At 37.7% G+C, this 16,550-nt stretch overlaps 1 protein-coding gene across 2 annotated transcripts in view; it reads right to left on the reverse strand.

The window, feature by feature from the left end:
- Positions 1–12,951: 12,951 nt before the first annotated feature.
- The window catches only part of dagla (diacylglycerol lipase, alpha), a 190,646-nt gene continuing 187,047 nt past the window's right edge, over positions 12,952–16,550 (reverse strand). For both annotated transcript variants that reach the window (XM_052029291.1, XM_052029292.1), the window contains one exon: positions 12,952–15,798. In XM_052029291.1, coding sequence (XP_051885251.1) covers positions 14,835–15,798 — 964 coding nt within the window. In that variant the 3' untranslated portion in view covers positions 12,952–14,834. The remainder of the gene's footprint in view (positions 15,799–16,550) is intronic.

Consider the following 16,550-nt stretch of genomic DNA (forward strand, 5'->3'; position numbering starts at 1 on the left):
TTTCAAAAGTTCCAGCACATCTTTCCTCGCGTTGATATGCCCCAGCGTATCAGCCTGTCATACGCCATCCTTGCGTATCAAGGTCTCTCTCTGGTGAATACTGAAGCAAAGTATTCATTAAGGACCTCCCCTTCCTCTTCCAACTCCAGGCACATGTTTCCTCTTTTATCCCTGCTCGGTCCTACCCTCACTCTAGTCATCCTCCTATTCTTCACGTGCATGTAGAATGCCTTGGGGGTTTCCTAAATCCTCCTCACCAAGGACTTCTCATGCCCCCTTCTAGCTCTCCTAAGTCCATTCTTAAGCTCCCTCCTGGCTACCTTGTAACTCTCCAGAGCCCTGTCTGATCCATGCTTTCTAAACCTCAGGCAATCTAATCTCTTGTCAACCACTGTTCCTTCACTCTACCATCCTTACCCTGCCTCAATGGGACAAACCTATCCAGAGCCCCGTGCAAGTACTCCCTAAACAACCTCCACATTTCCACTGTGCACTTCCAAGAACATCTGTTCCCAATTTATGCTCCCAAATTCCTGCCTAATAACATCATAATTTCCCCCTCCCCAGTTAACTACTTTCCCACATTGTCTGCTCCTATCCCTCTCCAAGGCTACAGTAAAGGTCAAGGAGTTATGGTCACTGTCTCCAAAATGCTCTCCCACCGAGAGATCTGAAACCTGATCAGGCTCATTGCTTAGTACCAGATCCAGTATGGCCTCTCCTCTAGTCGGCCTGTCCATATATAGTGTCAGGAATCCTTCTTGGACACACCGAACAAACTCCATCCCATCTATCCCCTTACATTAAGGAGGTGCCAATCAATATTAGGGAAGTTGAAACCACCCATGACAACTATTTTTGCAAAATCTGTCTCCCAATCTGCTCCTCAGTGTCTCTGTTGCTATTTGGGGTGGGGGTGGAGGTGGAGGTCTGTAGAATAATCCAAATGGAGTGATCACTCCCTTCCTGTTTCTGACTTCCACCCATACTGACTCAGTGGACGATCCCTCCAGCTGTGACACTGTCCCTCATCAGCAAAGCCACACCCCACCTCTTTTTACCTCCATCCCTGTCCCTTTTGAAACCTCCAAAGCCCAGAATACTGAGCAGCCATTCCTGCCCTTGTAACAGCCAAGTGTCTGTAATGGCTACGACGTCACAGTTCCACGTACTTACCCAGGCTCCAAGTTCATCAGCCTTGTTCCTGATACTTCTCGCATAAGTAGACACACTTCAGCCCATCTGACTACAATTTTGCCCTTTCAACTGCTTATCCTTAGTCTGTCTACATTCTGCAAACAATTATACACTAAATAAACCAACCTCTGACCTATCACTCTGGTTCCCATGCCCCCTACCAAACTAGTTTAAACCCTAACAGCATGCAAGAATTTTGGATTGGTGTTGCCGTTTTCCGACCCCCCCCACCCCCAGTTCGGGTGTAACCCATTCCTTGTGTATAGGTTGTACCTTCCCCAGAAGAGATCCCAATGATCAACAAATCTGATCTGAGGTCCTACTTTTCAGCTTCCTACCTAACCCTCTATATTCCCTCTGCAGGACCTCATCTCTTTTCCTACCTATGTTATTGGTACCAATATGTACCACGACCTCTGGCTGTTCACCCTCCCCCTTCAGAATGCTGCGGACCTGATCCGAGACATCCCTGACCCTGGCACCAGGTGGGCAACATACCTTCTGGGAATCTTTCACATCCACAGAATCTCCTGTCTGCCCTCACCCCTTTACTATGGAATCCCCTATCTACTGCCCTCCTCTTCTCTTCTCACCCCTTTCCCCTCCCCCTCCCCCCATTTTCTGTACCACACAACCTGGCTCAGTGCCAGATACCTGGTCACTGCAGCTTTCCTCTGGTAGGCTGTTTTCACCCCCCCCCCCCCCAAACAGTATCCAAAGTGGTATACCTGTTATTTGAGGGGAATGGCCACAGGGGTATTCTGCACTACCTGCCTATTCTCAGTCCTTCTCCTGACAGTCACCCAGCTACCTGCCTCCTGCAGCTTAGGAGTGACTGCCTCCCTGTAGCTCTTATCTACATACTCCTCAGCATCCCATAGGAACTGAAGATCATCCAGCTGCAGTTCCAGTTCCCTAACATGGTCTGTAAGGAGCTGCAGCTGGATGTACCTCGTACAGGTGTAACTATCAGGGAGACTGGAGTTCTCCCAGAACTCCCACATGTCATAAGCTGAATGCACCACTGACCCTGGAAGTATTCTCACTACTGTCCTAGCACTAAAGGAACACCAAAGAAAGAAAGGAACTTACCTTCCCCTCTTCTTGCAGAAGCTTCTTGAGCCAAAGCCTCAGTTCGCCACTCTAATACTGGCCACTCGCACAATGGCTGTTCTGCTTGTACCTGCCTTAGCTCTATTTGCTGCTGTTAATAAACCAATCAACTGGTGACAATTTGCAAATGTGCCTCGTTTAAACTCTTGCAAGGTGAAACTCTCAAGCTCAGGCATAGAGACTCACCTCTTTTCAAAGGTCCCACTCCAACTCCAGATTCTGCAAGGTACAACTCAGTCTCAGGCAGAGACTTGCCTCTTTTCAAAGGTCCTGCTCCAAATCTGGCTCCAACTCCTGACTCTGCAAGTTGAAACTCATTTTAGAATTACTAGAACTGTGCATACTTTTTTATAAAGATTGATATATAGGTATACCTTGAGTATGAATCAGTGCAAGGATTTTCATTAGTTTCTATTTTAGGAGCCCCACTCCCTTTTGCACTTACTAAGTTGAGTTAACATATGACTAACCCAATAGTTAAACATACAATAAGAATATGGTTTCAATTTTGTAAATTCTTTGGATTGAATACATTTAACTTATCAAGCCCCATTCAATCTAACTTTCTTTCAACCATCCAGAATTGACTCAGCTTTTTCCTTGTGGAAAATGAAGTGAATAACATGCTTCCGTGATTTATTCATTGATAACTGTTTTTTGTCTTTTGAACAATTGTCTAATAAATACAATTTGCCTAGATCACACTTCTTTCGATACTTACAGATTAGAAATTTTTTAAAGGTTACTATGCCTTCTTTTCCGACTCCATATGAAATTGAAATTACGGAAAATTTAGGTTTTAATCCCTATCAGAAGGGCTTGATAGCAATAATTTATGATCTAATTATGAAAATACATCCAGAGATACTTGATAAAATTAAGAATGAATGGGAAAGAGAACTCCAGATACTTTTTATCCACAGAGACATGGAAGAAAATTCTTCAATTAGTTAATGCATCTTCAATGTGTGCCAGATACTTTGATACAATTTAAGGTGGTTCACAGGACCTATATGTCGAAGGACAAGTTAGCCCATTTTTATCACCATATAAATCCTATATGTGATGGATGTAATTCAGAGATGTCTTCCCTGACACACGTTTTGATACTGTCCTCTTTTGGAAAAATATTGGAAAGACATTTTTAATATTATTTCAACTGTATTGAATATTGATTTACAACATCGCCCAATCACTGCAATTTTTGGGCTACCAATAATGGAATCTGGCCGCCTATCTGCTGCTGCTTGTCGTATGATTGCCTTTGTTACATTAATGGCCAAGTGATCCATTTTGTTTAAGTGGAAGGATCCAATACCTCCCGCTACTTTTCAATGGTTTTCTCAAACTATATCATGTTTAAACTTAGAAAAAATTAGGAGTGGCACTGTGGATTCTTTGCTTAAATTTGAGGAAGTTTGGAGTCCATTTATTCAATATTTTCATATGATATAGATCCCTTTTCAATAATCTTTGAACTTAAAGGAGCAGAGTTGATGACATAATGCTCTTTATCGAAATGTCAGTCCAGTTTTTTTTCTTCTTAAATTTATTTCTAGTTTGTTTTGTTTTATTACTTTGGTTTTTATAATCTTTTTGTAATATTTGTTTACTATGAAACCACGGGGCTTAGAATATATCTTTTTTTATTCTTTGACTATGTCATGATTGTCCTCCTGATCTTTTGTATTATGTGTATAATTACTGATGTTATGTATTATTCTGTATTAATTTGAAAATTAATAAAACATTAAATCAAATGCATGAGTAAATCAGCAGGAACCAATCTTCCTTCCCATTGAAATGAGAAGAGTTATGGAATCTGTGCCAAGTCTAACCCACTCTAGGTTTGGTGAGTATAGTTCCAGGTGTATTTGCTGGAAACCTTCAGAAAGCAGATACTCCACCAATGTTAGCACTCAGTCAGTAAATCACTGGTGAGGACTTCACAGGACATTTGGGACTTTCTCAATTAAGTGATGCACATCTCCTGACAGTCATGTGGGGAAATCTGGTAGTTACACAAAGAACTACCATCACTTCTTGAGAAAGTACAGGCCATTGTTTTTTTTTGTCTCTATCAAGTGTAAAATTAAACTGATGAAGCAAAGCCTAGTTTAATGGATGGCTAAATACTGGATGTGATACCAACAACACACTATGACCAGACCTGAATTACTGCAAAAGGGTGGTGTTCCATTTGGAACATTTTATTAAACAATCCAGTTTGCATTCATGTTCAGGCACTTTTTTAAAAAAAAAAGGCTGCGTAATGGTTTTTCAGCTGAATTTTTTAAAAAAAACTAAAGGAAGGAGCTTGAGGGAAGACCTGCAGATTAACACTTACATGGTCAAACTCAGAAAATGTAACATGAAGTCTCCTGCAGCCTTTGCACATGCTGTGGTATCTGTGAGCAGCATTCCCCCTAAAATCTGCATAGCTAAGAGTGTGTAGAATCTTTTCCCAGCACAAGTACAATGGCTTCAAATTGTTTTGTTTTGCCAAAAATAAACTCTTCTTTGTGTCCACAAATTGGCTCAACTGCAATTGTAAGGTCAATGTGGTTATCAGAGCTCGGGAGCACTTTATAAATTTAATAATTTTAAACAACTAGTCACTGAAATCCTGTCACTCCATTATCTAAAGCTGTTGTTTTTAAATGAGATGCAACTCAGCATGTAAATATGCAAATAAACATTTTGATCAATTGATAAAAGAGTATAAAATCTTATTGCAACTAGTTCAGTCAAAATCCCCAATTAACTGCCTCATGCTCCAAATTTTAAAAAAAAAGCACCTGTCCCCTAAAGTTGCAAGATGTTATAGGATGTAATTTACCTTGCATTTCTCCAGATCATATTTATTTTGTTTGCTACTTTAACTGAAATATTTAAACAGACATGGGTGCAATTACAACATTTAAAAGACATTTGGATAGGTACATGGTGAGATAATGTTTAGAGGGATATGGGACTTGGCCAGCACAGCTGAGTTGGGCCGAAGGGCCTGTTTCTGTGCTGTATAACTCTGTGACTATCCCATTTCACTTGGATAATGGCAGTTTATCATCACCTTCTACCATTCCTGCCACTTGCATGGATGAGGAGGAAACAGTACCAGTATAATTTGTTTCACAGGAGTTTTACAACTTTGCCTGACCATCTTTGATTGCCTCTTCAGTGACATTCCCCCTGCCACAATGTCAGGAGTAAGTTTGTTCTGTGATGATTCTGAAGAGATCATTCACAATTTTTTTTTTGATACTGGAGTAATCCACACCAGCCTAAAATACAAAGTGGATAACATTCAGGATTGGGTTAACTTGAGCAAGTAAGTCACAGCACATTAAGTTCCAATCAATAACTGTTACAAACAAGTCTAAACTATGCCAAAGTCCATCATCAGCATACTGATGTCACCACTGATCAGAAGCTGAAGAGGACCATCTAGTCACAGACCCCAATTATCAGACGACTTGGAAATTAAGATATTTGAGGCAAAATACTGACATTTTGAAAATGTGAGATAAACAGGTTCTTTCAGTTGTGTCGAGAGAAGTTATAGAATGGGGTATCAGCACAATGAAAATACAGGTTTGTTTCTGACATTGGGAATAAATTGGCAGAATGTAAGACCTCAAGTGTAACCAGACAAGTTCCTCCAAGAGATCAAAGCGGTAAAAAGCAGGACAGATTAGCTTGTAATACCAGTTACTGGAGCCTCTTGGTACTTGTTTCACTGTCTTTGGGGTGGGGGCTGGAAAAGAATTTCCCAGTTCTTCCTAAATTGGCTGTTTTTGTTTTGTCAGTATTTTACCTTAAACATATGTGTAACAAGGTAAATGCAGTTACAATGCATTTCCTTTAATAACTCTTCCACCAATAACTGCAAAATGAACATTTCCTGATCCTGTGCTGTCTTCAAGTACAATGCTACACGTGTTGGGAGCATGGGATCAGTGAAGTTAACCTTAATATGCTTGATAAATAATTTATCAAAAACCAGGTCACTCCAAGAACTATAATATTATGAAAGGTTAATTGCTTCAGCAAGAAATGAGTCAGTTTATTTTTCATTTTACTGAGGTAAATATCTACACAGGATAAAGTTGTTATTACAAAGTGCTAAAAACTGTGTACTATTAAACATTATTACTTGGTCAGTTTATCGGTAATATTTTTCACTAGATTTTTAAAAGCCTTTAATTTATATTCATCAGGATTTTTCTTATAGGAATATTAAGTGATATTCATTATGTATTTGTGACATTAACGTATTACATACATCAAAAATACAGCGCAATTACACAATCAGTAGTTTTTGTAGGTACAATGGTGCAGAGTTTATCTGGATTAACTAGCACATACCCCAAAACAGTCAGATTGAACAAAACAGCACTACACTGAAGCACATAGTCTATTCCAACAGGACTTTCACATGTTGCCTGACTGCAATATCAAATACATTTTCTTCCAATTAAGTTAAATAATTCCCTTTTCTCAACCGTAAACAGATGGGATTAAAAAAAAATGACTATCTTGTTTGAAGAATGTCATTGCTCCTATAAACATCAAGATGTTTGCAAGTTTTACTATAGAGTACAACAGAAATTAATTATGGTGGTAACAATTTATAAAATCCATAATTCCACTTTTAGTGTTTCATCTACAGGAACACTGTAATATACTGTTCTGTAAATATGCACCTAACCTGTACCCATATCAAAATTCTTCTCCCTATCATGGTGGTAAAATCATATTGTGGAGATTGCACATCATAAGAAAGGGATAGGATAACCACACTGAAATCAGTGCAGGCATATGTTCCAGATAGTGGCAGCAAATAATCTGCATTGTGGAATAAGCAAATAGAGTAATAATATACTTTAGCATTCTTATAAAATAAATCATTTTAAAGAACTTCAATATTAAAGGATTGCTTGTAAGTTTTTATACAATGTAACATTTCACTTTCATAGTTTTGAAAATATGATTCAGATCTTATAAGCTGCACATGAAGATAGCAAGAAAATGGCATCAGGCCTGTAACTGTAGGAAACCCAACTAATATAAATGTTATTGTTTGGAAGCATGTTTGTGAGACCAATGTGTTTAAGAGAAATGATAACTGGAATAAGTGATTTGTTGTTACAGTGAAGTACTCAGAATCTAGCACTTTCACTATCAATAGGATAATTTATGTAAAACTCTGGCATTTGTGTGGCAAATTTCCCATGGCTGCAGCAGGTATCAGAGACACTTTTTTTGTGTTTATAGTATCACACTGTGGACAAAAAGTAATCTTAATCATATTACTAATAAGAATGTTGTATGAAAGAAACATCCCCTTCTGCAGCTCACTGAGCTGTTGTTGCTCAGAGCATCTCAATGCCTTTTCTGGGTTCCAGAAACTAACGGATCAGTTCAAGTATGGTTGATAGAAATTAATGTATTTTACGAACTATTAACACTACATTACATTTGTGATGTTCAGTCTGAAACACAGAGCCATAATTTTCTGTCAAGTAACAATGAGGTTAATATATGCAAATCTTACAAGCTAGATGCAGAAATCCAAATATGGCTGAAAGATACTTCTCTGCCATTAGATTTACTAAAACGGTGAAGTTGCCACAGGTGCATGTAAATACAAATTAATTTTACTGCATATTGCTGCTTTCTTCACTCTTTTTTTCCCCGTTTGCATTTGCCTTTCCAATTTGCACTCCTAATTCCTTATACTTCTCACTTCATAATCCTCCAATCTAACTGGTTATGGTGAAACTCCCTCACTTTCCAGATGCCTTGTTTTCATCATGTGGTCTTGAGTTCTCAGAAACTTGCCACACAAAATTTTAAAAACCTTAGCATGCAAATCTAGCTAATTCAGGTGTCGTGCTAAAGCAAACTATGGCTTATTTCACCATCTGGTCAAAACACTGGAGATTAGAAAACATGACTATTTCTAATTTAAGTATATATACTTCAAAAAAAAAATAGATGAATCCTGGCTTTAAAAATGTAACTAGCATTTTGTGAACTACAGGAAGGCCTTGCTCTCAGTTACTTAATTATCAGAACTAAGTATTTTGTTGATACTTTTCCTTTTCTTTTTCTGTACAGCTTTGCTTGCATAACTGATGAATTTAAAGTTGTAGGGCCTAAGTATAATAATTAGGTAAGCCAACAACAATTGTGATGTACTTCAATTAATTTCCTGATTCATCAGGAAAATTGGAAGAGAGAACAGGTGAAGTGTTATGTAAACATTTGTATGCCTTAGCAAATGACCATCCACCTGTGGGTCTTAAGAGTGATTATTGGCTTAATAATTAGAGATAGAAGCATTGCACTGAAGCAAGTCCAACCTTGAACCATAGTTCTGATGATGAAACTCTCCCTGAAGCCTCACAGGACAACAATCAGAAGCTATTTCTATCCCTTCCTCTATCCACCCCCAAAGCCACATTTGGTGCCATGTAAGAGATTTGTGAAAATTAAGGCACATAGCATTAAAGGTAATGTACTCATAATAACATATATTTGGTTGGAAAACTAATTATAAATGCAGACAATGAACATGACTACATTGTCAAGTTGAGTCAAGTCAGCAACTTCAGTCACCGATGCTGTTAACAGTCTTTGGCTGAAGCCTTGATGATTGTCTTGAACATATGCATTAAATGAAACAATTCACAACAGAGGCTCACAACCAAATCATTCCGAGACTTCATAAATGAGTCGATGCTGCAAAAGGATTCAGGTGTGTTACTACCTCCGATCTTAAGGCCACTACATTCTCCAGCTAATGGGACATTTGCTAAGAGTGCTCCAACAATTTCTGCTAATGCTACCAGGAGAGCCAAAGAAAACAAAGTTCAAGTGAACTGATCAACAAATCACAGACAAATCCTTAGCTTCTGTTCACTGTTTTTCTCAGCCAAGCTGAGCCCAAATTCTGCAACTGACCACTTTCTCAACTCAGTCTTGCATCTTGTCTGCTATCATTTTCAGGAACATCAAAGCAATACAGTGAGTCATCCAGCATTCCTTCACACTTTTACTCACACTCTGATTAATAAACAAATATTTCCTTTTTTTTAAGAAACATGGTTAGCTAACTGACTTGAGTTTACTGGTTTTTATTTACCCCCCAAACAAAACCCTGTGACTTAATCTTGTAACCTGTGAAAGCAGAATTTCAGTATTTAAACCCAAATTAGTGTAACTTTCTCAAACTAAGATACTTTTAATAAAATTTCCTTTTGGAATATAAATTGAAGTTGCATACCTGGAAGCAATTATTTGGTTTTTTTAAATTTACAGACTGATGGCCTAAATGATGTTTTGCATCCTTTTTAGGGTTACTTACTGTATTGTAATTTTAATGATATCAGTGACTTTTTTTCTTCCTCCACATTTCCTACTACAAGTTGGTTTTATGTTGCTCAGCAGTTTTCTGACATACAGAAACCACCACTTTACACCACAGCTTTACCTTGGAATAAGATGCAGAAGTACAGTATATTCCATAAAATTATACATACTTGATGGCATCATAAACAGGATACCTTTTTAATAAGATGTGAATGGTCCCTCAATTCTATTCCATGAATAAACTGTTGCATTCTGAACTAGAACAGCTCTTCTATCAGCAGTCAAACTTGTCCCAAATAACAAATATCCTGAAGATGATCACTAAAATTGACAATAAATCCTTTTCAAGTCTTTAACAGTTATGTAATGGAAACCATTATATAAATAATACATTGGAGGTATGAAGAACAAGACTTGCCAGCTTTATGGATACAAATATTATCTGTATCTATAGCCATTTAGCTGCACATTTTAGTTGACTCCCACAGAGGCTGTAAAGTGTATTTTCTAAAAAAAAGCACTAAGGTAGGAAATCATTTTTAATTTTAAAAATAGTAATATGAAGAAATGCATGTTTGTGTACAAACTCATTTGTCCATGTGTACACATCAACATGGAAGTGTGATTATTGTGACAAATCCAAGTTAAATTAGTCTAGGGAATAAAATAAAAAGTTCTTAATGGAATTTTCTTTAACAATGTAAAGCCATATAAACTGAAAATTGCACTACAAGGGAGTAACTGGCACCTCGCCCTAGGCATTAATTCTGACCGCAGGTGTTGCCCCATGGCTGCTGTATGTACTCTTTCTAAAATACACTACAATTACTCATGCTGACTACTTTGACCGCACCGCTCAGGTCTGTAACCTTCATCAAGAATAACAATGGCAGCAGGCATTAGCACTACAAGTTTCCCTCCAAGTCACTTGGAAGTAATTCGCTGTTCCTTTCTTTGCTGGGTTGAAATCCTGGAACTTGCTATCTGATGACACTATGGTAATACCAGGACAGAGGTGTACAGTAGTTTGAAGGTGACTCCCCACAAGGGTGATTTAGGGATGGACAATGAACATTGACTCTGTCAGCAATGCCTGCATGCTGAAAAATGACATTTTAAAAGATCTCGTTGTTAAGTTCTGCCAAATGTGTGAAACCCAATTGAGAAGACTATTGTATCCTATATGCAATTCAATTAATGACCATTTTTAACAATTTATTTTTAGGCATTTTAATTAACTGTAAAAGTAACTGGAGTTTTGATATGGGCTAAATAGAAATGACCATGTATGTACAGAGTTTTATTTTACTGACCAAAGAACAATGTGCAGTTAAATTACAACTTCCAAAGTGTTGAATGGGCAAGTAAGGAATGGTAATTTGATATTTTTAATTAACAGAATAGTGGGATCAAATAGAAAATAATATGCCTTCAGAGGCACTTCTTTGTGTCCAACTGTTTCCCTATTAGTTAGAAAATTCAGATGTTTTAGAAGAGATTCCTTATTTCTTAATGTATTATAATGTATAAGATGGCAGCATTTCTACCTGGGGAAATGAAAAACTGGTACCTCCTTGGTTGCCCTACTTGCAGTTGCAATTATCAAAATATTCCTTAATGAGTGTTTTTAAATCCGCTAAATTAAGGTATATATAATATAATTATATTTTGATGGAAGGCTGCAAGCAAATGTATATTTTTCTGCACTTGCATTGATTACTTGAATCTGAAAATTAGCATAGGAAGTGCTCCCACTGAGTACTCTCATGAAACACTTTGTGGAAGCACTGCCAATTCCACTGTGAAATTGTTCAGTAAATGTTCACCGGGCCTTTCTATCTAATAAATGATTTGAGGGAAAACACTTTTGAAAGCCACATTAATTTTCTACTGCATGTACTTATTTATTATTTTCAAATTATTTGTTATTAAGCAACTCATGAATATGTGTGTGGGATAATGGAATTTTACTTTGATATTCAGTAGATTCACTAGAACATAAAAAGCAAGCTATGCATTGCATCAGAATTTTTTGTACCATGTGGTACAAAATAATCAATACCCTTTTACTTCCTATTCTGCATGACACAATGACTACACAGCCCTATTCATTTATACAAAAGAACAGTTAAAGAAATCAGTTTCTTTGCATGCTCTGTTCTCTAATAAATCTCCTATTTTCTGAGGTGATAAAATTCCAGAGGTGTCCATTACCAATTCTGATAACCTAAACTTATGTTCCAAGTCATTATGTTGCTAAGACTGTGTGCAGTTGTCTCTTTATATTTTATTCAAATAGATTAGTGCAGGCAATGCAGTATTTACTTAATGTAGGCTATGCTATATGAACCACAATATAGGCTTTATCATTTATGGTATTCCCAATGTAGAATTACCTAACCTCACATATGGTATGTACAGATAATAAACAATTCTCTAGTTAGTGTCAGTTCTACTGGTCCTGCTTTTGCTGTCACATGCATAAAAATGAAAGAACAAGCACAGCTTATCATAATGCACAACTTGTCCTTTGCCTCAAGTGTTGTGCTCTGAGGTGATGGCTACTATTTACATACCATAAAACATTTTTTGATTTCAGGCATACTTATGGGGACAGCAAGGTTAGATGCAGAGTAAAGTTTGTTCTAAAAATTCCAACTGTATGCCACAGCACCTATAGGAAAGCCTCACCTCGTATACCAGTGTACTGTTTTTTTGTTTTCATTTTCTATGCCAGAAATTTCATGTTTGAGTAGGAATGTTAATTTAATGTAAATTAGTCCAGCATTGGGATTTTGTTACCCGATTCATGTCAAACCCTTAGTTGTTCCATGTTTCTTATTACAATCTTAGCAGTAGTGTAGGGATTTAATAGACAAACTGTTCAAGAACTCAAATGCTGTGACAACTGAGACTGTTATCAGATTTGTTGCATGCTTAACTTCAATCCTTTTATCTTATCAAAAAAATGGAACTCTGAAACAGCTGACCCAACTGCTCACCAGCTATATTTTCTGCTTGTGCATAGAGAAGCATTTGGTGATAGCATCACTCAAGTGTGCAAAAATTTTGGCAATGCCAATGGCCATAAAACGTTTGAAAACTATGTAGCAATTATACTGAGCAAAGATGAGACACAGATTAGAACCATTATGAAAATAAGCTAATGAAAAAAAATACTGTCTTTTATAAGGCCTAGTGATTTCACCAGATAATAGTTGACAAATAATTTTTCAAAATAACCTGAATGCAAGACTCCCAAATCTGAAGTGTGTAGATGCTCAAGATTTCATTGTGCCAAACTGCACTTGAATACCAATTCTTTCACAGCAATTGTGATGCACTTGCTAAAAGCAAGTGGCAGAAACCTAATGTTGCACTATAGCAATAATGGTATGTACACTACAGCCATAAATTTGGGAGCATGGAAATGTTTTTAGAATTGCTAGACCACTCCCAGAAATGACAGAATCTTATTCACTTCTACTGCCACTACCACCATTCAGGGCTATCAATAATACTTTTGGGAGCCTAACATCTCAGCACTCCAAGTCAGTACCTATCCCTCCTTCGTTATCTATCAGCTTTTGCACTGTCCAATTCTGTAATTAATAATTTCAGTGAAAAGTAGTAACTTGCTGTCTGTCCAAAGCTATATTTGTTTTCCACATTAAGTCTGTATGTTATCAGAGAACAATAGCATATTCCAATAAAGAACAGGAACATTCAATTTCAGACGGTAATGATATTACTGCAAACACACAGCAAATGGTAGAGTTATTAATAGCTTATACAATGCAACATGGATTAAAATATCCTTATCTAATAGAAATTAATTTTGCAAAAGATTAAAATGTTTAAGATTTTGCACTGGTTTGTGCAAAGAAATGAATTGTGAAATTATAAGAGAAAATGGTAGAAATTGACACATTGATCATCACCAGAATGATTTGAGTGAATCCTGATACTGGAAGATGATGAATATCAAAAAAATCTGCAGATGCTGGAAATACATTTCTCTCTCCACAGGTTTCCTGGGTATTTCCAGCATTTTGTGTTCTTATTTTGGAACATGGAACTAGCTATTGCAAGGATCTCACCAGAAATATAAACTTGACCATTTTCCTTTCAGATTTTATCCAAACTGCTGAGAATTTCCAGATTTCCACCATTCAGTTTCCTATTTATATCCAACATGCTTGGAAACACTAACAATTTTGCTAGTGGTAATGGCAACACTGATACAACATATTGGAATACAGTTCAACTGAGTTTGCACAGAGTGCTTCAGTACTGCATGAAACCCAATTGATATGGGCTTTGAAGCCCCTGTACCAAACTGTAATTCAAAGTTATTTCAAAATTTGAGGGCACCATGGGCCAAAAACAATCTGCCACATTGATGGCTGTTATAACTGGGTGTTCTATGGTGAATAGTTCACCTCCTGATTCCCCTAATCAAGCAGCTTTACAGCACCCTATCCACCAGCACACCATGGTTGTGCTCAGTATTATCCTTCAAAATGCATTACAATATCTTGCGAAACCTGCAATTTCTATCACCTTAAAGGGTAACATGACCCCCACTAGTTCCTCAAAGTAGTGCAATATTTGGACTTGGAAATATACTGCCATTCCTTTGTCATCAAATTCCTGGACATCTTTACCCAACAATCTCACCAATGTACATCACAAAGAGTGCAGTGGCTCATTACCACCACCTGTTCCTGGGTGATTAGAAATGGGCAATAAATGGCAGCCTTGCCAGTGACTTCCACACCTCACTATTTAATTTTAAAAAAAGGGTTGTCTCCCTTGTTTGGTAATTAAACATCAACTGACACTTAGCCTCACTGGAGTGTTTTTTTTTGTATATTTCTTGGTTATACATGAGACCAAGAGATTAAAAATAAATTGTATAGGAAAGTGCAGATTAACTACATTTTAACATCCTTCAACATGACAGTTGCTAGAAAGATCAGGACTTTTTCCATTAGGGTCTTTTAGACCGGGTCAGTTCCTTGATTTTACCATTGTGGGCTCAAGTGGTTTATTTTTATTCTGAAAATTTCACAGTTCTACTCTTTAAGGAAAACACCACTTATAAATTAGCATGCTTATGTGCTCTGTTAGTACTTCACAGGGTTCTATAGAGCTGAGATGACAAGTTCTGCAGGCTTATTTGAGTTGGATTGGTTGTCTGCTGGAGTTGAAGTTCTCAACTTTGTATCCACAGTCAGGCACTCCTGGCTGCTAATGCAGGTTGGAGTAATGTCCATCAGTTCTCCTGATGAACTGAACGGAAAGGATGGAGACACCGAAATCCCGGATGAGGTCCCAGCATCTGCCGATCCGACAAACAGACGGGGTGGTTTTGGCACTAAATTAGGTTCAAACTGTGCCCGCATCAAGATCTCGTGCTCACTTACTGACTTGGGAATTTCATTATATTCTTCTAAGTTATCATCAAGTACCAAATGATAAATATCTTGGAAGGAGCTGCTTTTCCCATCCAAATTGAAAAGACTGTCTATAAATTCTGCAAATTCAAGCACTTGTGGACTTGGCACCTCTCGCAGGCTTCCTGTCCATTCTTTACTCCCATCTTCCATTGGCAACTTATCTGAGAGACTATCTTCTTCCACTTCTGTGGCTTGCTTGGTCTCCTGCTCACCAAAATCTGCTTGCAGGGGGCTGGGCAGAGAATAACAGCTGTTCTGCAGTGGCTCAAACAGTTGCACCTCCTGAGAATGTTTAGATAAACTATCTGCAGCAAGTAACTCAGTCCTGGAACTAAGGGAAGGGTTTTCCTCTGGGATTGCTGGATCAATGTAGAAGCAATGTGACTCGTCTTTCTCCATTACAACATGCAGACTTGGAGAGCCTCTTATGCTGCGAAATCCAGAGGATCGGCGTGAATCAAAACTATAGACAGACTCATTGTCAGAAAGACTTTCCATGGTGGCAAGTGGAGCCCTACGTTCCTCTATTTCAGTTACCAGCCTCTCCTTAGTGTCCATTAGTAGCAACTCAACAGGATCATTTTGGCACTGAACATTTTGTTTTGTCCGATAGAGGCCTTCAAAGCTCAGTTCAGATTTTGACTTGCTCCTGAAAAGAGAGAAACAATTACACAACAAATCTTAGACCAGTAAGTTAATTCACACTAACATATTTATTGTGTCAACCCTTGATTGCCTAAAAGTGTGTTGGATTGTTCATTACTAGCAATAAAGTAAATAGAACTGGTTTCTAAAAACCTTTGCAAATAATTATGTTCCAAGGTGAAAACACCTTCGTATAAAGCAACTGAACCTCATGCCACTAAATATAGCTTGAAATTGACAATTCGCAGGTCTCGACACTTAAATTCAGTTGCATTGAAAACCAATCCCCTTCTACAAAAAGCATGTCCACTGCTGCCTGAGTGCACTGTCATTTGAAATTGTTTTTGCTGACAACAAAGAAATTGCAGCATATGAAGCATACTATGTACTGTCAAGGAATGGTTAAAGAAGTTGCATCAAATATTTTTAAGGAGTTCACTCCAATGATGACAGACAAAGTTGGAGGTGGGACAGAGAGGGAATGGTGGATCAAACCCTGGCTTTATCTTTATCGCCAGCAGATCAATAGGAGTGAAGCAATTTCTTAAGAACCAGAAATGATAAGAGGCACAGCTAGCCTAAATCTTCATGGCACTGAAAATGATTTTTTACCTTGCAGCTAATTAGGAATCCACATTCATTGTTTAGTACAACCAGGACCAATATTTGGGATGGGTGGAAGAGCAAGGGAGATTATCCCTGTGCTACACAGTATGTGTAAATTCAGTGCTACATGGTAGTAATAAGTTTGGATGA

The sequence above is a fragment of the Pristis pectinata genome, chromosome 14 (genome assembly GCF_009764475.1).
Source record: "Pristis pectinata isolate sPriPec2 chromosome 14, sPriPec2.1.pri, whole genome shotgun sequence".
NCBI classification, from domain to species: Eukaryota; Metazoa; Chordata; class Chondrichthyes; order Rhinopristiformes; family Pristidae; genus Pristis; species Pristis pectinata.